The 24,642-nt window shown below is 39.1% G+C and overlaps 1 protein-coding gene across 1 annotated transcript; it reads right to left on the reverse strand.

Annotated features, from left to right (window-relative positions):
- Positions 1-1,422: 1,422 nt before the first annotated feature.
- Positions 1,423-23,075, reverse strand: rbms1b (RNA binding motif, single stranded interacting protein 1b). Its single transcript, XM_084908111.1, has 13 exons — positions 22,750-23,075; positions 19,866-20,041; positions 16,743-16,801; positions 13,936-14,027; positions 9,787-9,944; positions 8,788-8,867; positions 8,095-8,210; positions 5,136-5,185; positions 4,955-5,042; positions 4,612-4,662; positions 4,095-4,205; positions 3,884-3,964; positions 1,423-3,797 (listed from the first exon to the last, which is right to left on the reverse strand). The coding sequence occupies exons 1-13, from the start codon at positions 22,798-22,800 to the stop codon at positions 3,726-3,728; spliced, it is 1,185 nt and encodes a 394-aa protein (XP_084764237.1). The 5' UTR covers positions 22,801-23,075; the 3' UTR covers positions 1,423-3,725.
- Positions 23,076-24,642: the final 1,567 nt, after the last annotated feature.

Raw genomic sequence — 24,642 nt, forward strand, 5'->3', positions numbered from 1 at the left:
CTTCTTGCAATTTGAACACCCTGAGCTGGTATAAGAAAACAATGCACTGCATCAAAATGGGTATGAATACAGGATGCCTCCAATGTAAGCAAAGGAGGGCGTGGATATGAGGGCCTCATTTAGGCAAAGAGTGGTTGTTGTTTGGGGGGAAAACAAGGTTTCAACTCCATTGCTTGTAGGCGCATGTGGCAAAAACACAGACAGCTGGAGCGTGAGTTTTGCTCCTCGTCTGGAGCCGGTGGCTTCCCGTAGGGTGGCTCAGCACTCTGCAGGAGACTGCGGGGACCCATCTGCCATGGCAAAGCCTGCTCACAGACAGTCACATCCAAGCTTCTAGAGCGCCCCAGTGCACCCACTCACCCCGTCCAGGCCATGCATGTTGTCAGAAATACCATGTGACAGAGTTAATATCTTTCCTACCAGGTCCTCACCTTCTGGGCTCAAAGCATAGCAATTCATAAATATTGGTAGACCATCTCAACAAGAAGCCTATTGTCTTCCTCTTATATTAGTGTCAGAAAGTCAGAGCTTCAGTTTAGCCTGGATATTTAATATAATAAAAAAACTGAACTGTCTTATAGTTACCTTAAGATAAAAATACAGGCTATATTTCTTATTACACCACATCTTGGAGGCCTAAATGATCACTTCTCATACATGACTTTTTTATATATATATATAGTCCAAGACATAATATTTTGAGCCAGCTGCATGAGATAATGTCTCATTAATTCAGTGAGTGGATATCTGAAAGACTGATTAATGTGGAAGGAAGGAGATGTGCATGGTCACATTAGTTGAGTGTGTTTTCTGGGAGAAAACTGACAGCAAAGTGACCTTTATCAGCTGCTGTGTTGACGGGGGAACTAAACAGATGTTCGTTTTCTTGCATTTTGTGCGTGCGTGTTTTTTTTAAATTTCATATGGCTGCTGAAAAATGTCAATCCACCAATAATTTATAAATGACTATAAAGATAATTTTAGGATATTTATGCATATGCTTCTTTTGGCATGTATATTTTTTTGTTTGCCAATTTGAGCTAGATTTTCTTTTTTTTTTTCCCCAAGCTGTCTGAGAAAAGGTAACTCGTTAACGCATATATATTTTCCAAATTCTAATAAGGCCAGTTTCCTTATAAAACCTCAATTGGAAGTGAGAGACTAAGTGAGAGACGCTTTGGATTTCAGCCCTCTGAAGCTGCAGCCAAGCTCCAATAACAACCATCATATTAAAATTTATTGTTTGACCGTTTTAAAAAAAATATTGTGCTGGCAAACCGCACAAATTACGTATTTTACATAATTAACTAATGCAAGGTTACCAACCAGTAAACTCAATTAAGATTTGTATTCAAGATTCACCATAAAAAAAAAAAATAAAAAAAAATATGATCAGATCTCCTTGGAAATAATGAGGCAGAGTAAAAGTAGATTTCTTTTTTAATCCAAAAAAGTCAAAGAAATTAACAGAATAAAATTTGGGCAACAATCTACTAGGGTGGAAAAACAAAAGGAAGTTTGGGGCTTAACAAACACGATAAAACAGCACAATAAAACAGAAATAAAGAGGAGAGATCCCTTAAACTGTACAAACAAGTTAAGTCTGGCAATTGTGGCACAAGTTAAAAAAACAACATGTAACTCATATAGCTCTAGAAAATCTCTTATTACCTAAAGCCGTCTGTACAAAAATCTTCATAAATTAGAACTTTTTCATATAACTTAATGTCTGTTCACTACGGTGGTTGCTTATACGAGCAATTTTTTATTGATGCACCTCTTCGACTCTTGACCCAGATACTATGGCACTTGGTTCAGACACCGCTAGCAGCATTAACCTCACAGGACAGTATTACTCGTCAGTCTCAGGCATTACACAAGAATCTCAAGTAGAATTGGCCCTTTGTATCTGTTGCACAACCTAGCGAACTACAGAGGAAATGCTGCTCTTTGTAGATTCAACACAAAGTTTGTATAAACGAGCACAGATTGAGTGAACACCACAAAAGCTATGCTGTCAGTGATAATCTGAAAAGCCTTTACATTTGCCTGTGGAATCTACTGCCAAAAAGGCTATGAAACTGAGTGAGTGAACGCAAGTAGAGCTGTCCCCAATAGTGATTATGTTATTCCATCATAATAAGATTTAAAAAAAAAAGAAACAGGTTTGAGGAAAATCAAAAAGTATTAAAAAAAAAAAAAAAAAACAACCTAAAGGGAAACAGCTGTTTCCTTTCAGGGTGACAGGCTCCTGAGTGTGGGATTTGGTCTGGAAGGACGGGCTGGACCTGCTAACCCGGCCTAATACAGAGGAGAAAGAAAACTGAGGTAGATAACTGCTCTGACTGACAACCAGGTCGAATCACAGGCTTACTAGAGGACACCTTAGTTAAAATGGTTCAATCAACTGTTTAACAAATTGCCACTTATTTTTAAAGCACTATTTCATATCAGATTGCTTCCGTAGCACTCCATCAGTTTTTTTCCTTTTAAATGAATCTTTACTATAGTGTTGCACCATCCCATTTTTCCTGTTACCATGAAAGTCATCTGTGGCACTTGCTGGAGCCTTCCTTCATACTTGTGTGTGTACTGAACTAAATGTAAATGTACAAAAAAAAAAAAAAAAAAAAAAAAAAAAGGCACACTGTCCAAACTACACTCTTTTTTTGCATGGTCACCTTTGTTAAAGAGACAAATGATGGCATTTCCTCACAAGCTTTGGTGACGTAAACTACAACTGAAAGTGCCAAGTCTGATTGTTTCCTATCAAAGAGTGAGGCGCAATAAAATACACATATTCATCAAATTTTTACCCTTCGACTCTTGCAACATTTGGCCAAGTTCTATTTTAAGGCTTTGATTAATTAATTTTCCACAATCATACGTCCATGTTTCCCGTTTTTGCAAAGTGAAAAATACCTACCTCATCAAAACGACAATTACCAATACCACCTTTAAAAAGTGAAAGCACAGCCAACAAAACAAAATTACACCCTCCCCACCAAGCTTAATTTTAGCTATTCTAAAAAACACATTTCAACATCCACACGAATGCACAGCCTTCTTTCTAAATAAATATTCCATCCAATAAAATCATCTTTGGAAAATTTCTTTTGCTGCTCTAGTAGGTTTTGGAGGAAGGGAGCAAAAACACATGTTCCATTAAAAAAAAAACAGAAAAAAAAAAAAAAAAAAAAGACCGCCTGCAGGTGAGAGCTCTTATCAAATTTTTTTTGGCTTATTGCTGCTTTGTGGTGGTCTGTTCAAGAAATGTATCAAAACTATTAAGGCAGATTTTCAGACAGCAAGACTGAGTTCTAAGAAAAAAAGAAATCACTTTACAAGAAAAAACAACAACACTAAACACATCACCATATCAACACTCACACAGCAAGCACAAAAAAGTCATTTTCAAATATTTGGCAAAAAAAAAATAAAAAATCCTCAGGAAAAAAGTGAACAGAAATCATCTTTGCACAACTGGACACGTGATTCTTTCTTGTGTCCTGTGCGACCCCTAGTAAAAAATAAGCGTTCTAGTATGAAAATAAAACTTCTTTAAATAAACTTTGAATCCTTTGATGAACTTAGGTGTACGCTCTGAAAACGATACCCGAAATAGTATCACTTTAAACATTTGAGCAAAACAGTGAAAGATCCTTAGCGTCTGCTGCGTTTGTAGACATTGTTGTGTGGGCTGTTGTCCAGAGGTTACCTCAGCACTACTTGGTTTGTTGATAGGAATAGGGGGAATGATTGCCGGATGAGTCCACATGTGACTGTCCACTGTTTTCCTGAAAGAAAGAGTAATAACTCAGTTTTTTGGGGGGGGCAAAATATTTTGCTAAAAGTGAGGCTGCAATTTTGTTGCTGCACATACTTCCACAGGAACAGTGGCTGTCGGCAGATGTGGATACTGTGGGATATATGCTCCTTGCATAGCTGTATTGGGAGCCATAAACTGCAAGAAAATGGAAAATGAGACTATTCACAAACCAAAATAAGCATATCTTAATAATTTTTTTTCCTCTAAGACAAAAGTATAATGAGTCAAACAATCTCTCAGTTAATCTCATGCAGGTTTCTCTCACCGTTCCTGCACTACCCAAGGAGAGGTGACCCATCTGCTGAGTGAGAGGCGCCATCATAGAAGCAGGCTGCAGTGACAGAGATGGGTCGATAGAGGGCGATATCACTGTACCCTGCAGAAGTAGCAGAAGGTGAAATTTACAAGTTGAGCAAGTTGGCTATAAACATCTCGACTGGCCTGATGCATCAGACACTGTTTGTATATTGTTGCCAACTCATTTCAAACTAAGACCATCGTATTTTAAATCTGTTAGAAATCATTTAGCATATGTCATTAAATACACAGCTTCATACAGTCCATTCAAAACAGTCATTTAGACACCCATAGACAAACACCTTGCTCAGTCCTCAAAAAAATCAATCAATCAATCAATCAATCAATCAATCAGCGTCATCTGTGTGTAACTACTACTTTATGTGTCCGTCTGTTTACACTAAACCAAAGACATATTTGGTGACTAACAGATTATGATTAAAAGAGAAACAGCAGAACAAAATATGGAGAACTCCTGTTCTTACTGGGTGCTGCATGATGTAAGGTTGATGAGGCATCCAGGATGGGTTCTGCATCTGGAACATCAACAAACACGCTCTGTAAACAGTCTGGCTCAGAGCAAATGCTATTTCCAGAGATCACGTCCTACTGCGATGGCACATAAACAAGCATAAAAGGCTATACCGGCATTTGTCACATACTTGACCTACATCTCCAAACCCCCCCCCCAAAACTATTTCAAATCTCAAAGACACGTGTTTTACAAATATTTTTGAAACTAAATCACATATTTCTATTACAATGTTCATGTATTTTACATACATATGTTTTATAGTGCATATTTATCAATAGAAAAAGTATTCAAACCTGATATGTGGAAAGCGGAGACATGTAGGGAGACATGGAAGTTTGAGTAATCATCCTGTTTGACATACTGTATGGTGCTGGAAAAAATCTGTCAAAGTGTATTGAGAATATTATATTATATGACGTAAATATATTGAAACAACAACAACAACAGTGCATTATACATGTTAATCTAGTTTACCCATTTTGCATAGCAGCTGAACTGGGATCATATGTGAGTGTCATTCCAGCCTGAGGGAAAAGAAGACAGGACTTTAGCAACTTAGATGAAGTCTGCAACTTTAAATAACATAAAACCATCATCTGTGGTGTGACACTGGGTCTATATACACACTTCTGTTTGTTGGGAACAGAAGATGTTCATTTTTTTTTTTTTTTTTTTTTTTAAATAAACACTGTTTGTACTGACTGACCAAACACAGTCAGCTGATGGTGGTTTGTTTTGTTTTGTTTTCTCAAAGTGTAAAGCACTAGACCTAGCCAGAAATTATTACCACACACTAGAAATGCAGTGCCTTGAACAGCACATGCTGTGGACTAATAACGTTACGGCGGTTATAGCTATAACTTGTGCTCCATGAAGTGGGGCGCACATTGTATGAGGTATCAAGGAATCAATTGACCCTTCTATCCCAGGATTTAAGAACCTGTGGTGATGAGCGTGCTCCAGCCTTCACAAACCAGATGTTAGATGGCTTCTTTTTGCAGATGAAACCGCTTTGCCATTAAGAAACAGACCAACAGTGGTGTTGTACTTTGTTCCTCTTTTTTGGGAACAGAAGTTGCAGTCATTACTTATAATTCCCTTTTAGTTCATTCATTTGGTATAGCACACACTGTATGACACATACATTCATGCCCTGTAGAACAGGAACTAAAACTAGAGTCGGACCTTTAGCCCAAGTTAATGTTGAGCCTAGGAACGAAGACAGGATAATCTGCTGACAGGAGTGTTACACCCATACGATAAAACAAATGAGTTCAGTAGTGATCAGCGACATGGAAATTGCTCTTTAAAAAGAGCTTATTGATATAGCGCTGACTGAATGCAGACTGTACAGTCTATGTACAATTGATTATTCTAACCAGCTGTAGCATTTTGAGTCAGTCAGTGCTTGTTCCAACAGTTAATGAGAAAAGCCTAGCTGGTACCCCCCCCAAAAGAACAAAAACAAAACAAAACAACAAACAGACCAAAACAAACAAACAACAAAAAAAAAAACACCCCAGTTTTCTCAGAACCAGAAAGTTTTTCTGCAACGTCACCAAGAAGCCCTGAGCTTGAATGACAGAACTAGCATGTTTGTACATTTGCATTTCTCTGGCGCTTGCCCAAGGAATCCGATTATCTTCACAGCGTAATATATAAATACATTCATCTTGAAGGGGTGCTAATGCTCAATTGACACATTTTGTGACTGTGCAAAGGGTGAATGACAGAGCAAACAAGTTCACCATGTTTGAGTATGCAGTGTGGTCATGTGTATTATTAGTCTCTGTGAAACTGATTGAGGAAATCTCCTAGCCTACTATATACATTTTTAACTTCTGACATTTTTAATGCTTGCAGTTCTAAAATAAGACACAACCAAGCTTCCTCTTTCTTCTCTCAATAACAAAATACTAAATTCCCCGACATTTGCTTGCTTTAAAAGCAATGCAAAAATGCAATGAACGCTCCCTCACTCAAGGAGTGTTTATTACACTGCTGCAGGTTTCTCTGAAAGGACTGTGTGATAATAGTCACAAAGCAAGGTGGTTTGATGATGATCTATGAAGGTACTTCAGCTACTAGTTCACCTGGTGTACTGACCAAGGGTACTACTTTTTTAGCTTTCCTCCATAGAATAGTGCCATTGAGATTAGACTCCACAGATATTTGTCCTCTGCCAGCTCTGCCTAAAGCATCACCTGATTTGTCTGAAGCACTGTCAGTGAACTGAGAGAACTATGACATAGGTGGACACTGAATATGAGCAGACAATTTTACAGGCATTAATGATTTGGAGGGGAATAAAAAAAACCTCGGCTGGCAGTGATGAGGGCTACTAACAGGCTTAAAACAAACAAACAAAAAAGTCAGTCAGTCAGTACATGCAAAAGAAGTGGCTCCATAGTGTAGTGATTTACACATTTCCCTAACAAGCAAATCCCAAGTTTGATCCTAGGAGGAGACAGAATTCCCTTTAGGGTTGCGTCAGGAAGGGCATCCGGCATTTAAAAAAAAGTCTGCCAAATCAAACATGCGGAGCTCCCTGCTGTGATGACCCCTCGTGAATAACGGAGCAGCCAAACGTTTCTTTTCTGAATAAGCTGAACACAACATTGTGAAATGTGACAGCTTTTACTGCATGCCTTTATCTTACTCAGTGCCATCTCCATAATTAAACCCAGGACTTCCCAAACCTAGTGATCAGTGAACTGATGGGCACAGCATCACAAAAGCTTACAGACCTGTAAGCTGCATAAAAAAATAAGTAAATTAAAAAAAAAGCAAAATGTAATCTCAAGCAAATGAGCAGCTAAAGCAAGGAAGAAAACATCAAGGCACCATTAAGGCAGAAATAATGAATAATCTGTTGTTTAGATGTATTTTTATAGTGTATCACAGATTTTGTCTTATTCTTTGAGCCGCCCCCCTAGCTGGTACACTATCCAAATTTCATGGTAGCAAAAGAAAAAGAATGTAACATTTAAACTGGCGAGTAGGTTTATCTGCAAATCGTATGACGTTAATGAATACAAGACTTTAGTGTTTTAAATGTGTCATATAATTATACAAAGACCCATAGAACAATAGGCCTCAGTCTTTCCACTGAGAATCTGATTTCTTATATAGATACCCAAGATTGACTCTAAAACCTCTCTTAAGAGACCCTCTAAGGAATCTGCACCAAAATCCACGGGATTTTCTAGGAATAGTGACGCTATTTTCTGGAGCAGATGAGTTTTCAAGTTAAATTGTTATGGCAAAAACCAAACTATTGTCATGAAACAAAAAACAAGCTACCAAGTAAATCTGAAGTTACCATTGCTGAGCTTCAAATCCTGCTTCATAGCACAGGCCTCAGATTTTTGCCCTTTATTATTATTCCTATCTGCCCGTGGCTTAGTAGCTGAGACTCATTCCATCAACTTACCAGTCTAGAGTCACCATCCCTTCCCCAGTATCGACCATTCTGGCCAAATTTATTCTGGCTTTGTCTCTTTTTCTGTCCACCATCAGCAAACTTGCAGAGCAAAGGTTCAGTTGGCGCTAAAATGAAAAAAAGAAAAAAAAGAAAGAGGCATGGCAAGAGAATGAAATATGAGATTTGTGTTTAACAGACACTATTGCACAGACTCATTGTTCGCCATTATTTTCTGTGTAGTCAGTCACTCTCTGAAGCCTAGGAGTACACATTTACTAGCCAGCCTGGGAACACAGACATCTAATTTGGCAGCTGTGGAGCTTTAATCCCCTCCCCTTCCTGACCAAGGCACGGCCAGCAGAGACTACTTCAGTCTAATAATCCAATTAAAACGCTTAGAGAGGGAGTGAAAGCCACACAGAGCAGCTCTTTCGTTTTCTTTGTCTATGCTCTGCCTCTTAGGGCTGAGTATATATGAGCTCTTTACCAGCAGACTCACTGACTCCTGTTGGAAGAATGAACCACTGAGCCAGTCACTTCATCTTGCCCATACAACTCCACCCAATCTTATGCAAACTAGCCCTAATAGACTTTATTTTCTATGACATCTTTTTGTTAATGACATAGGTGTTAAACCTTAAATGCAGTATTTTGTACAATACACACCACCAAATATAGTACAGGTATAGTGTATGTTCTTACCTGGTACACCTGGAGGTGTCTTAATGAACTTTCCATTGAAGTGTGAAATGACTGCATCACATTTTTCCGTTGACTCCATCCTGAAGCCCAAAAACAGAGTGAAAAACAACAGAAGTGACATTTGCAGCAACAAGGCGTCAGGTGCTTTCCTAAAATGACTTCTTTATCAGTTGGTGGAAGCAGTGGTTTGTCATAAGTGATTTTTATCTACAAGTTCATAGCGTGCATTTTTTGTAGAATCAACTTGAACGGTTTTGGACATGCACAAAAAGATTCCTGTGATGAAATATGATAATTTCTGTTTTGCCAGTCGTGACCATGGCTTTGACTGTCAGGTATTTTAGTTAAATGTCAGGTTATGCGAGTACGACTGGCGGAAGCTATTATTATCACTGCAATTAAATAAACCAGTCATTGTGAAACTATTTTTAAAGGCGTTTCCATTTGTCCATACATGAACAGTTTCTTTGTTAATCGACAACAGCCCCAGTGTATGTGTTTTTAGGTATTATTTTTAAGAAGTGAAACAAATTCTGAAAAGGGCATTGAGATTTTTACAACAAGAATCATCTTTTTTTTAGTGATATAAAGATTTATTTCTACTTTATGACTGGTAAAAACCAAGTAGAACATAGGCAAGAAAATCAACAGGAAGTCTGATATTAACTTATTATTAACAATGCCACAGTCTTAATCACATTTGCTGTCTGGAAAGGCCTATGCCACATGTTTCTATTCCTGGCCTTGACAACACTTATGTTTTAGTGGCCAAAGATATAGTTGTAAATATACCTCTTTTGGCCAGGAAGCAAACCAACAATTTTTCAACAAACAATATACAATGCTAGTTAGAGGCCAGAGAAGTTTTTCAATTATTTCACATGCCTATTTGGTTTAGTCATACCAGTGTGGTATGCACAGCGGGGAAAAACAACAACAACAACCTCTCAATACTATTTCAAGTTCTATATCTGACAATAAATTACAAAAGAATCCAACCTTGCAAAGCCCACTCCTCTGCTGACTCCACTGGAGTCCCTCAGGATGCGAGTTGATATGACCTGGCCAAAATGCTTTAACATGTTCTCCAGTTCCTGCTCATCCACAGACACAGGCAAGTTGGAGATGTACAAGTTTGTTGGGTCTTGTTCTTGTTGCTAAGAAGAGGAAGAAGGAAGAAGGAAGAAGAAGAAAGAAGAAAGAAGAAGAAGAAGGAGGAGGAAGAAGGAAGAAGAGAAAAAGAACAAAAATGCACATATATCAAAACATTGTAATTGCAATACCAGAAATGCCTTAAATACACCTGGAAAAATATTCCTTTGTAATATCACATCCACACTGACTTTTTAGTAATGTGTAGACGGAAGAGGAAAGGAGCCACTTCCTTAGGAATTCCATATTATTTATCCTCAGTAATGGGTTTATCTGTGTCTCTTTTGGGAGTTTTCAGTAATAAGGGGTTGGCTAAGAGCACTGATAAGAAGATATTTGCATGCGGCTCATGGTGGCTTAAGGCTCGCAGCTGGCTTCTTGATGTATTTTAAGAGCATCAGCAGAAATGCAAGAGATAGCTATGAATCCCTGGGGAGAGGCCTCTCACTATAGGCATCTGTGTTGTGTTTTTCATAAACAGCAACAATAACAGAAAATGGAATGACAACAAATTAGCTGCAGCTTAGGCAACGCCAAACAATAGCAATGTGTTCAAACATAGGATTTAACCCTCAAAACTGAATGGTTGCTGGTGCCAGATGGGCTGGTCTGAGTATTTCAGAAACTGTTGTGTGGGAAAATCCCAGCAGATCAGCAATCTTTAGGCTTTACAGAGAATAGTTTGAAAAGGAGAAAATATCCAACATACTGTTGATGCTAGAAGTCAGAGGAAAACGGTCAAATTGCCTTAAACTGACAGCAAGACCAATTACAATCAACATATGCAGAAGAGCATCTCTAAACACACATCGGCAGCAGAAGCAAACAGCGGGTTGTACTCCTTTCAGCTAAGAACAGGAAGTGAAGCTAAAGTTCACACAGGCTCTGCTGAAACTGTTAGATCTTTGGACACCCATAAATCAATCAATAAGTGAGCTTCTTTTTATGGTTGTTAGACATGACTTAATTGTAAATATTCACGGGGAATTTTGACCCAGTACTTACCGTTACTTGTGACTTATGTAAACAGAAGTTAGATTGAGGTGAATGACCTCATTTTAAAGATCCAGTAAATCGACTTCAATAGCTTATCTATTTCTATCTGGATTCAGTTTTGCCTTAATGATCCAAATCGAAGTAACAATGACAATGGTACGCACATAACGACGTATCTAAAACCTCAAGAAACATTTATTTTTAATGTTTGTATTTTAAAAAAACCAAAACAAAAAAAAAAAAGCATACTGGTTGGAGCAAGATCCCATTGGACCGCAGACACGGAAATGACACAGGACACTTGCTCCTTGCTCAGTGTTGTGTGGGAAGGTGAACTATTTTTTCCCAGACAATCCACTGTTACCAAACCAACTCTCAATTATTCATTTCCTTTTCTGAAAGATATAAAGCCACAAGTAAAATAACATGACTTCAGAGCCCACCATCGAACCATCTGTTATTTTATATTCCTGTATATTCATTTAACAATATTCAAAACTCTAACTTGAACTGCTGTACAAATATACGATTATATTGGGAGATTTAATGAAAAGTCTTTGAAGTGGGTAGAATATCATCAGCCTGGGCAGACATACCGTAGGAGCACATCAACATGGATATACATGAAGTGATGAAAAATAATAGAGCTGTGTCACCATCACCAATTTTACTCGCAGTACTACTTTTTTAGACAATAGCAATTTCAAATAAAACATTAAATATTAAAATATTGTTTAGAGCTGTAATATAATCTGCTTTGTTTTGCTCAAATTTAACAGGAATTTATGGTCTGTTCTCTAAACTTCCACAAACTTCAGTTCCTTTTTAAGTGTTTCATTCAAGTTAACAGACAGAGTTGCTTCTGCTTCATGTATTATTGAGTTGGGCCTTTTCTAATAAACTAATCTAACATCATTTATAAAAGCTGAAAATAATGTTTGTTACAAACAGACCACCAAAGAATTTTATTTTAGTATTTGGTATGACCCCCTAGTGGTTTTAATGATAACATGTACATGATCTGATATGTACTCTACAAAGCCTGATGATCCAAGTCATCCCACTACAGTTTGAAAAAACGTCCTACGATACGAGGAATGTATTAGATTTCTCTCATTAATTAAGTGTCCCCATAAATATTCAGACGGGTTAAGGTCATGTAATTGTTAAAATGGTTCTTGCAAAGTGTTGACTATATTTTGGAACATTGTCCTGCTGTAGTATAACTTCTTGAATACTGCCAAAACAATGTGTCACAAAGTATTTGATACACAGTAGTACCCTTGACTCCTTATATTTACATGAGAATTTGGCTTCTCCTCTTTTTAAATGCAGTTTAGAGATCACTACTCATATTCTGAGAGCCTTCTGTTGGTTTTTGGAATCTTTGACTTTTTATTTTGCTAATCACGCATCTGTGAAAAAAGCTTTATGTATCGATTTCGTAATGATGTAGTAACTTCTGGTCTGCGTCACTGCGATTTTAGTATAACTGATACTGTTTCTCCAAAGTGCACTGGAGTTTCATGCACCTTTAAAACTTTCAGTCAAGCCCTGAGAATTTGACACAGAACAATTTGAGTCACTTTGTCCTGATGTCATGTTTCCCATCATCACGGCGCTACTTAACGCGCAACGCAGTTCACAGCCATATTTATAGGAGCTGAGCAACAACTGCAACTTGATCTACTTGAACAAGCCTCTGATGAGTAGATCCAATCCAGCTGAGCATCAACTGATTGCAAGCTTCAACAGAAGAAAAACAAGTCAAGGAAATACTGACCAATCCCAGCAAACATGTCACAATGTTGTTGTTTCTTTAAATGTTTAAAATCCTCAAACTTTCAGATTATTTTTAAAGCTCAGATACAAATTAGTGTTTTGGAATGCTCTGTGTTCATCCATATATGAGAACAGGAGCATATTAACAAATGCACTTCGACTCAAAAGCAGAAATGTACTAAAAAATGATAACAAATGCAACAGGAGTCCAACTAGTTTTGTACAAATGAGAACCATAATGGAAACTGATAGAACACAAGTGAAGAAGACTATTAATGACAGCAAAAAAGACACCAGGGAGAAAGCTGCAGGAAGAGGTTGGAGATTCAGCTAATGTCTTGGTAGAGTCCTTTTAACAGCAGTCAAGTAAAAGTACTTACTACTTTCTTTTGACAAGACATGAACTATGACCTCCCAGCTCACTGAACATCAACTCCTAAATCATGTTTAAAGCACACACACACCAGAAATACCTGTTACACATTAACCTACCATTTTGTTCATTAATAATTACTGCAAATGGAACAACTGCAATCCAGCAGAGTACATATTCAGCCTGTATTAGTGTACAGTACCGTTTCTTATTGTTCCACTAATCTTGTTTGCAAAGCATCACCGTACAAGCCAGGGACATTAAAACGCATTTTACAATGAGGGCCACATACAGCCCACTTTGATCTTGGCCAGACAAGCGAAACTTCCCTTTCTGGCAGTGTAAAGACATTTAACCCCGGAGATATGACAATAAAAGCTAGTGTTTCTACATGATAAATGTATAAAATTACAGAAAAAAAAGTTCTGGTAGCTCACTGCACATTGTGTCCCATATTCCTGTTTTTCCTGTTCCTGTCCAGTGGCCCAGATTGGAGTCTTTGGCAGGCCAATTCTGGCCCTTGGCCCCTATGTTTGACAACCCTGCTACAAGTACTTGTATAATTCACATGCAGCAACCTAGAGGCTGCCACAAACTGGTGCATGGGTTACTTTTGTCACACATACAGTAATTACACAAATAGAGACTGTTCTCAGCACACACTTCCTGTATGATTCAATTCAGTGATCAGAGCCAATGAGCATACTGGTTGTGGAACGTATATCATGCAATCCTGCTATGTAATAACTTAAGGATTCGTTTTAAGTTGATCAACTAGCCAGAAGGAGGACAAAGAGTGATTTGTATTGATGTGATATCAGGATTAGTCTGCAATGAATCCTTACCTTTGCCATCTGAGCCTGGACACCGCTTGTCTTCAAGGTAGCCACAGCTTTCTGAGCTGCAGCGGGGCTATCAAAGTCAACAAAGCCATATCCTGAAGGGATAAAACACATAATTAGGATGACATTCTAGACCAGAGACATTACATGAGGAGAAGACATGGCTCTCAACAAATTCTGAATAAATCTACAGGGGACCCTCTTAGCTACTCAGCAGTCAAACTGAGAAACATGTTGTTGACAGTTTAAACTGTGTGACATACAAAAAGTGTTTGAGCATGAACCACCTTTTTAAGGTCATGCCACAGCATCTCAGTTGGATTCAGGTCAGGACTTTGACTAGGCCACTTAAGCCATTCAGAGGTGGATTTGCTTGCGTGAGATCACGAGCAGAATTCATGGTTCCATTTACCACAGCAAGTCTTCCAGGTCCTGTGGCAGCAAAACAGCCCCAAACCATCACATTACCACCACCATATTTCACTGTTGGAATGGTGTTCCCTTTCTGAAATGCTGTGTTAGCCTTCCGCACCTTCCAAAAAGTTCAGCTTTTGTCTCGTCAGTCCACAAAGCATTTTCCCAAACGTCTTCAGGATCATCAGGATGTTTTTTGGCAAATGTGAGACGAGCCTTTATATTCCTTTTGGTCAGCAGTGATTTTCTACATGAACTCTGCTACCCACGCCATTTTTGCCCAGTCTGTTTTTTATTGTTGAATCTTGAACTCTGCCCTTAACTGAGAGATGTGAAGCCTGAGGTTCTTTAATGCTGTTCTGGGTTCTTTTGTGACCTCTTGGATAAGTCACCGATGTGCTCTTGGAGTAATTTCGGTCAGCTGGTCACCCGTGGGAAGGTTTACAGTGCTCCAAGTTTTCTCCAGATGTGTATAGTAGCTTTTACCGTGGTTCAATTGAGTCCCAAAGCCTTAGAATTTGCTTTGTAACCCTTCCCAGACAGAGGGATGACAGTGACTTTCTCAAGTGTTTCTTTAGATCGTGTTATGATGTGTTGCTTTTTGAGATCTTTAAACCTCCTTCACTGTCAGACAGGTTTTATTAAAGCGATTTATTGGTTCGAGTGGCTGCCAGTAATCAGGCCTGAGTGTGCTTAGTGAAACTAAACTCAGCTTTCCCAAAAAACGTGGTTAATCACAGTTAATTCACGACTTAACAAGAGGGGCAATTACTTTTTCCATACAGGACCAGGTAGGTTTGGATAACTTTTCTACGTTAATCAATGAAATTATTGATTAAAAATGGCATTTTGTGTCAACTTGTGTTACCTTTGTGTAATATTAAAATATGTTTGCTGACCTGAAACATGTAAGTGTGACAAATATGTGAAACACTAGGAAATCGGGAAGGGGCAAACACTTTCACACCAATGTATCCCCTCGCTCATTAGAGCAAACATATAGGAAAGTGCACTTATTTCAAAATGTATTTTAAATTATAGGTAAATTAAATTGTAGACCTGAATCAGTTTGGCTTTCTGAAGTGAGCCATTAATAAAGCTCCAATGCTGTGAAATTATAGACTTGCAAATTTGGAAGTTTAACTAGAAAAGTTTAACTTATGTCAAAAGTTTTTTAAATAGTTTGTACTGGATTTGACTGGAAGGTCTGCAGTTTTTATGCCCCAGTAACCACTGAAATTAAACCTACAGCCTTCTCCTCATTCATTTAGAAGGGGTCATCACAATAACTGCCCAAATAACTACTCAGAGGCATTTCAAAGATCGATGTCAAGTGATGGGACTTGCTCTTACAAGGAATTTCTCTATACCAGGAACAGATAATGATAGAACCACCGATAGCTATCCTTGAGATAACTATTCATTCTGTATTTTAAGATGTAACTTTAAAATGTGTATTTTTGTATATTACATGATATAGTTCTTTCTGTTTGTACATATAAATATGCTTGATTTGTGCGTGTATGTGCATGTGACAGCATGTTTTTCGAAAGTAGGGGGGGAAAAAAAAGTGCTGAGGCTGCAGATACCAGTGGGTCAGTTCAGCTCTTTGTAATGGGGGTACAAACAGGGTGTATACATAGTTTATAGCTTCTACTGCTCTTGATATATAGAACACATTTAAAATGAGTCATGATGAATGCATCAGAACAGTTCCTGCTAAAAAAAATGGGTCACACTGTTTTATGTGAATCTGGGCTGACAGTTTATGAAAACAGTAAAAAAGCCAAATAAGGCAGTATTTAAAGTGGATAAGTAAGGTCATCGCAAAAGCCTGTTCTATTTAAAATTCAGTCAGAGCCTCGCAAGGTCTTTAATGGTTTCTCATTTCACTGAAGGACTTTGATTTACTGGCATCTCTATAATCCAGTAGAGAGTGACAAAGCGATCTCTTAATCCCATTACCCCTAGAGATTCAGCAAGCCCTGCTTTAGTCAGGTGGGCAATCTACTAGAACTGGAATAAGACCAACAGTGTCACTCAGCAAGAAGAGGAAGAGTTGGGCGCGTCTTCCTCCTAGGCAGCGTGCATGATAGCGACAAACCAGCGACAAGAGCCTCTGCTTAAAATAACACGAGCTGAGAGGCAGCTTTAAACAGCCTGACTGTCTGTTTCCTGAAACGATCTGAAACTACATGTCTGCTTGATTTTTTTTTAAATGACAGAAGTCACACCCTGGATGCTGCAATTTCTGGAGAATTTTAGGAATGCGTAGGTGCTATATATCTTGCGTGGCAGTTTCCTTTCATGCATATTGAATCTCAGGAGAGATAAAAGAGGGCAGTGCTGGTAAGACAAAAAAAAAAAAAAAAAAAAAAAAAAAGAACATGACACACCTTTGCACTTATTTGTAGCCTTGTCCAGGATAGCTTTTGTTGATACAATTTTGCCATACCTATGGGAGGAGCAGAAAGGCGAGGTATTGTTAGCAGGTTTATGCACCAGACAAAGCCAGTTATAAAACACTTTGACTGAGAGAAGGTTGAGCAACAATCCATGACATCACTGTAAAAACATGAGAAACAGGAAGTGGTTTCCATGTGGTGCTGAAAACCCCACAGTGCTGCAAACAAGTAATCTCCAATTTCAAATAGTCCCTTTACCTAAACCAGCGTTTTAAACTTTTAACAGTCTCATTGTCTCTTGCAAGAAGGAGGGTCGCTGAAGGGCAACATCCTTGCAAAGTCTGTGTCACAGGCTGCTTCAAGATTATATTTAGGCTCACTAGAGAACTATGTACACATTAAAACTGTCTTCACAGAAGACTTTTTCACTGACAGATTTCTCTAAAGTACTGACAGACCCATGCCTCATGAAATACAAAGATTATCGCATTCAAATTATTCTTCCTTGGCATTAGCCATCTTTCCAATCCATCGCTTGAAAGATAATTAGTTTAGTAAATGCAAAGTGGTGTACTTGACCATTTTGCATTGCATGTCATGCTTACAGGTCACCACAGTTTCCATTCACTACATTGCTCCTATGCTTTCCCTTTTACCGTAATTGTCGGGCTATAAGCCGCTACTGTTTGCACAAGCTTTGAACCCTGCGGCTTTTAATCAGGTGCGGCTTTTCTATGGATTGTCCATGATTTTTGTCATATCATAAGACGATTTGTTTTATTTGTTCCGCTGTTGTACGGCACTACGTTGCCTGGCGGGAGGGCATGTGATCAGACACACAGTATCGGGGTTCAAGAGTGGTATGTTGGTCACATGTCCATCCGCCAGGCAACGTAGTGCCGTACAAGTAGCGCGAAAAACAAACTTCAAAGTAGCGCTACGCGTTCAGCGGGAGGCGTGTTCGACTCTGACACTGACAACGAGGATTTCTTTGGTTTTGAAAGTGACAACGAAGGAAAGAAGCTGAGAGCGGATGACGAAGCCATCCTGAGCCTGTTCGTATCCGACACTGGAGAAGAGGACTTTGGTGGTTTTAGTGCGCAGGAAGATGGTGGTGAATAACTGACTTTTCTTCTTGTTAAAGCCGTGTCGCTGCACCTGAGCCTAAAAGGTAGTCCGAATCTATTTTTCTGGTGTGCTGTAGGTTATTGTTATGTACTACATTTTGAAGCACAGTACATGTTTCGTACGTGTAATTACCGCTACTTGTACATATACCTAAAAAGCTATGCAAATATGTACCCATAACTTGTTTTTCAAAATATTAATAAAAGGGGTGTGTCTCCAAACAGCCATCTCTTTCCTGACAATTCCCTTTGTGCATATTCTCTTACATATGATAAGTCAACATTGAAACACCTGCGGCTTTTAGTCAGGTGCGGCTAATGTATGTACAAAACAGGATTTTCCCCTGATTTTAGCTTGTGCGGCTAATATTCAGGTGCGCTTTGTAGTCCGGGAAATACGGTAATCAGGACACCCTTTTAAATTTCCATGTTACTTAAGACAAAACCCTAAATTGCTCTGTCACAAATATTATGTAATAGAGATAAAAAGTGCTTTTGTAGGTACAACGTTTAGTCCTCTTCAAACTAGAAAAGGGTTAGTAATAAAATCTGTGACCAAAATGGGAATAACAAGACAAAAGGAAAATCTCCAGAATCTTTATTTAGTTTAGTTTTTTTAAATTGTACAGTATTTTCCAAGCTCAAGGGTTTATATCCCCTTGCTTCAGGACACAATGTAACCTGAAACAAACTGGAGGATATAAAAGCTACAGATGCTAAACTGGGTGAAAGAGCATGAACTTATGACCCCTCTTTATCCTGAACATTAATTTTAAGTTACTCAACTACAGATCCTGTTACTTCTCTTACAGTACCATCAAAATGCAGAACATTTGCATGTACCTAACACGTAACCGCTTATCACAACTTTCAGATCATTCGCTGTGATCCAGTGAGGTATTCTGAATGCACAAGTCAAGTCTTGTTTGCTCCCATATTTACAAAGGAAGTGGTAAGCAGCACGTTTGATGTGATCTCTGCGATGCACCTATATACACCACGACAAATAAAATGATTCCAACTACATCCTCACATGATTCGGAAAAACAAAAAAATCCCCAGGGTCAAAAATTTTCTTTTGGACCCGAAATTTACCTAAAAGCCTCTGCATACAAATGAACCGCACATTTTTCCTTCTTATTCACTGTCATATTTTTAAGATGGGGCCTCGGAGAAAAAAGGAAATGAAATTTCTGAAGCGCCATGGTCTGTCTCCTTGGTATATAAAAAGCAATCAGGATGCAAAGAGGGCTGTGAATGAGCTCAGTGCATACCTTTTCTTTTTTTTTTCCCACACATACGATGTATGAAATCTTTGACTCTGTGCCCTGTATGCTGTCAAGTTGAGTTATGTTCTATTTATCTCTTTCCATGTATAGTCCTTGAGATAACTATTAAATCAGTATTGAAGTGTAGCCTTGAATATTGCTGTTATATTGCTAAAATGACACATTTACCTCTTACATCAACCTGTTTGCATTCTCATAAATTTACAGTATATGAACAAAAGCACTGGGCCACACCTCTTAATCTTTGAATTCAGCTGTATAAAAATAAAGCAACAAGCCACGCAAGCTACCTTTACAAGCAATTGTAAAAGAACTGGTTATTCGATACCACCCCTGCAACAGGTTTGTGAAATTTATTTCCTCCTGGATATTCTACTATTAACTGTAAGTGTAAGCACAGCAACTCAGCCACGTAGTGGCAGACCACGTAAAGTTAGAGAGCCAGGTTGCTGAGTGCTGAAGTGCACAGTGTGCAAAAGTCGTCAACGCTCTGCTGACTCAGCAACGGCAGAGTTTTAAACCTCCCCTGCATAAACATCAGGACAAAAATTGTGCACTGAGGGCTTTCATGGTGCGATATTCCAGAGTGCTTTTGTCCATATAGTGTATTTCATTAGTCACAACCAGTGCAAACTAAAATAAATCAATGAATGATCAATGGCAGATAATAAAGGACAACGCAGGATGGTGGTACTCACGGCTGACAGAGCTTGACTAAGTCATGATCTGTAGTTGAAGGGGACAGGCCTCGGATGTAGAGGTTTGTTTTGCTGAGCTGCTCCCAGCCTGCAGTGCTACTGCTGCTGCTGTTGTTGGTGCTGCTGTTGGTGCTCGGGCTGGGTGGAGCCATGGGATGTGACAATAGAGCAGGTTGCTGTTGTACGTCAGGGAAACAATAGGTTAGACTCGTTTCAAGGGTTCATCAAAATCAAACAGGGTTTATTATCCATTCATACATGTTGTTACAATAGACACGCACAAGGGGAAAAACAAGGATCTGTCTGAACCCTGGAAACCATCATGGAAACATGTAATGTCCAGTGTGAGAATTATTATTATTATTTTTTGCATACCACTGATTCATAGATACAGGGCAATCCCCAACATACCTCTGCAGTCAGCATAATCAGCCCACACAGCCACCTGTAGCTTTGACATCAGCATCACACTAACGTCACAATGCCTCAGGGTGTCGAATAAGCTATATGCAGCCATCTAAGGTGTAGCTCTAAACCCTTTAACCTCAATATTCTGCTATAACATGCTTTACTTATTTAGGGATGACTTCAATATATATGTATGACAGTCTTTTCACAAAGTGAACCAATGCTTTCAGTGTCAGCATTGTGTTTGTTAGCTACTGAGCCTCTTTATCGAAGGCGGGGAATATAAAAAAAAAGCAAAAGTAAAAGTCCTCTGGCGACTGAGCAACTTTGAGCTTTGTGTTTACAAGACACAGATGTCCCAGTCTGACAGAACTTCTCCCCTTGGGGATTTGTCTCCCTCCTCACTATCTGACAGTGATTACCCCCGACCTCCAATCCCTCCCCCCACCCCCCTCTTTGAAGAATCACACGCTGAGAGGAAGCTGATGGCATCCCAAGCACGAAGTGGTGACAGGATTGAGCAATCCAAATCTGGACGTCAGCCTAGAGGATCTTCTCTTGTGACCAACTGGTCGCCTGCCTCACATGCCTTCACCATGAAACAAGCCTGACCTACTGTTTTCCCACTGACTGGGGGCAAAAGTCTCTATCTCCCTCACCCTTAACCACCAGTCACCCGCTTTTCGAAGCATGGTGAGATTGCTACACAATTTGAACAGAATGAGATTAATGGGAAACAATTGATAAAAGTCAAATTATTAATTGCCTAAGATGGTGTTTCTCTTGATAACAGCAAACACAGATTTTTCACATATTGTCAGGCCAAAAGATGTAAACAATAATTACCTTACTGGGATTCTGCAAGTACCGTATCATCCACGTTCAATCTTAACGAACTACTACACCTCCTGTATCTTTTTTATCTTCACAGTTTCATTAAAATACACTATACGTAATCCTTTTATATTCCTGTGGATGGTTATGGGAGGACTTAAGCCTGTGGGTGGCTACACCCCGAACCAGTCACCACTCCATCACAGAGCCAACACGGCCACGCTTACAGTCAATTTAGCATCACCAATTAACCTAACAAGTATATTTTTGGACTCTGGGAGGAAGTATCGAGAGAGGCACAGGGAGAGCATTCAAACTCCACACAGTCAGCAGACACAAAGCAAGAACCCTCTTGCTGTGATACAACAGTCCAATGTGCCACCCAAAAACAAGAATAACAAATATTCTTATTAAAGCTAAATTCTTGGTCTCTCAAAAGACAGACTCTTAAGCAGACATGAATCACATCCTGGAAAAAAAGCATAGCTGATGCTATCTCTGGGTACATAATTAACAAATATATTTGTCATATTAAGAACTTAAACAGTAGGAAAGGAGATGAAGAAAAACAACCAAAAGCTCCAAGTTATATCTTTAAAACTTAGATCTTTAAACTCGGCAGAGTCACTGCCGAATAATAGTTTTGTTTAAAAAACAAACAAACAAAAAAACTCTTTTCAGCTCTAAATGCCACATAATATAAAGTGAGACATGCCCTACATGCATACACCTCGGTGACTGTTTATAACACCAACACACAAGGCAAGGCGATCTTAAAAGAGGATTCCGGCCACAAAGACCGCAGCTTCATGTTTCAAAGCCTGGGACTCAGGTGGCTGTAACCTCCCTTTTTCTGTGGGGCTGAAAGTGAATTTGGCTTTCAGACAACTGGCTGATGCAGGAGTGCGAGAGACTGAGATGGGGGAGAGGACGACATCTTATCAGCCAGCTACAGACCAGCGGAGCCCGTCATATCCTAGCCGGAAATATACACAGGGTTTCCAGTAACAGGCCTCACCCATGGAGCTCTAGCCACAGGATAACAGCATGAGCAGCGCAAAGTAAATATGCTTATTCAAACCATTGACTCAAGGGGTGTTTTCGACATCTATATGTAACTGGCACAAAGTGAATCCATCAGCGGGCAATGAGGCATCCATACTGTGTAATTATACGCTATAGAGGGGAAGATCTGTAGCCTTCAGCAAGTAAACTCAGTGAATGCATTTACTCTCGAATAGATAAAGCAGCTAGTGGCTTACTGCGCTGACAGAGAGCGCACTGAAACAGAAACCAAACAAAATAGAGACTGGTGCAAGTAAACATGCACCCTAGAAGTTGTTATGCGGGGTTTAGTTTATGTAAAGTGGTGTCGATGGCCAGTTCATGTTGTCCCTACTACAGGACCTGGACCGCAGCCCAGGAGCAGCAGGTATTCTCATTATTCATAAGTAGCCTATGTGGCGATTACATCACAAAACGTGAACGCTGCCACTTTAAATAACAAGTAAAAAAGTTTTCTCAGTTCATATTCGGTTTATGTGCGCTGTGCGATTCTGTCATACAGACTTATTCCATAAGGCTGCCAACGAGCCAACTTTACGCCGTAAGCCTGGTCTTTAGTAAATATTTGTTTATTTACCTGTTTGCGATGAGGAGTCCTTATCGAGTTTCCAGTATTGGCAAAAATCATCCTCAACTGGACAGTGGGTGTTAGTTGTTGCTAAAGCTACAGATTTCAGGTGAAATGCACCAAACTCCACGTACAAGTAGAATATATGTTGATAGATATCCTCCTTACTCCGCTAAAAGACAAGAAAACTGGTTTCTGCGCATATTCGCTGTATACATATCCTTGTTGTCGTCGACTATCCGGCAACAGAAACCTCCGCAAATTGTCCCAACTTCAGTCGCCCAGCCCCGTCTCTTTTCTACTTAGCGACTATACGGGCTTCATTGATTTGCAGTCAGCGCCGCACAGGACAGACGCCGCTACGGTGGGAGAGACCATTTATGCTTTTGGGCGTAGGGGGGTTGGCGTTCATGAAAGGTAGCCACAATTAATTTCAGCTACCACATCTTTTGTTTAATGAGTATTAAATATATCTCATGTATTATAGCTTAACTGTTCTTCATGTGTGCGAGACTATCTGCAATGTCCTCGTTATCGAAACACATAAAACCAAGGCGCTGTTTCTCCCTCTGTTGTCGTTATACGTATTCAAGGCTACATACCAAACGTTCCACTGTGCACATCCACCGTCCTGGATGTGTTACCTTGGTGTTGTTCTACGTGAAAAACAAAAGGGCAAAACAAGATCTGTGCTATTAATTGCATTCAGTTTAGGTGCAGCCATCTGTCATCAAAGTGAAAGCCAGTGTTTAAGGGTCATGCGTCACCCTACCTTAAGCAGCACATTTATTAGCCATTAGCCAACTCTACAAGTCACAGTGAAGAAATTGGGATACACTAATAAAAACCTGAAAACAAAATACTGTGTCTACCTACAATCATAGCTTATAAGGTCTCTCAAACACTGTAGCTACATATCTGGCTTGAAAATACTAAAGATAATATGTTTTCCCTCATGTTGGTAAACTGACCCTTTAACCCTCAACCTAACCACATTTTTTGCATACATGGAATACCGCTGGGACCCTGGGGGACCCAAGAAGAATTTACTATTAAAACCAAAAATATAAGAGCAAGAAAATAAAAAGCAAAAAAATGCAAACAAAATTAACAAAAAAAGAAAGAATAAAAGTATTATCACATATGCAAATAATGAAATCTAAAGAAATTGTTTTCTTTTTTTTACAAGTACAATCAATTTGCAAGTTTCTTAAAACTAAAATCTGTACTTTTTAAATTTTTTATACAGCTTGCAGCTTTTATGCAAAGTGCAATCCATACTATTATATAAAAGCTTATTTACCATTCTTTGATTCTGGCATCACTTTTGATTCTGGTATAAATTAGTTTTCAGTAATTTCAAGTGTCGTATTTAAAGGGGGAAATCAATCCATCTTTTTTGACCTCAGTGTAATTTAAATAAACATGCAACCAGGCCGCCCAGAGATGTAATCTCTACCGCATGTTCCTGGTCTGCTCCGGGGCCTCCATTATGCTTAATTTATGCTACCGTGGTAGTGTCCATTTGGAGAAGTATTCGCCTACGGAAAGGGGTTTTCAGCCACCACAAAAATGCTCCTCTGCAGTTCTCCAAAGTCCCAGCAAGCATAAAAAATACAAAAATACAAAATGGATAAACAGTGGCTGCAGTGGATACTTTTCATTGTTTAACACTTGGTTTCAGAACTTAACTCTCCTCCCAGGTTACCTGATGCACAAACAGCAGCAAAGCAGGAGTAGTCCACAGACTGGTTGTACCACATACTTTTGATATTTTAGCCCATCTGGCAACAGACATTTTCTGCAGGTTGATGGTCAGTATGAAGCTGCAGATGGACTGCATTGATACTTTCCTGTCTGGTAGCAACTTTTTCCAGCAGATCATCCAGCTGAGCATTGGAC

Source organism: Perissodus microlepis, chromosome 16 (genome assembly GCF_051167445.1).
Source record: "Perissodus microlepis isolate ML-2025 ecotype Zambia chromosome 16, ASM5116744v1, whole genome shotgun sequence".
Classification (NCBI taxonomy): domain Eukaryota; kingdom Metazoa; phylum Chordata; class Actinopteri; order Cichliformes; family Cichlidae; genus Perissodus; species Perissodus microlepis.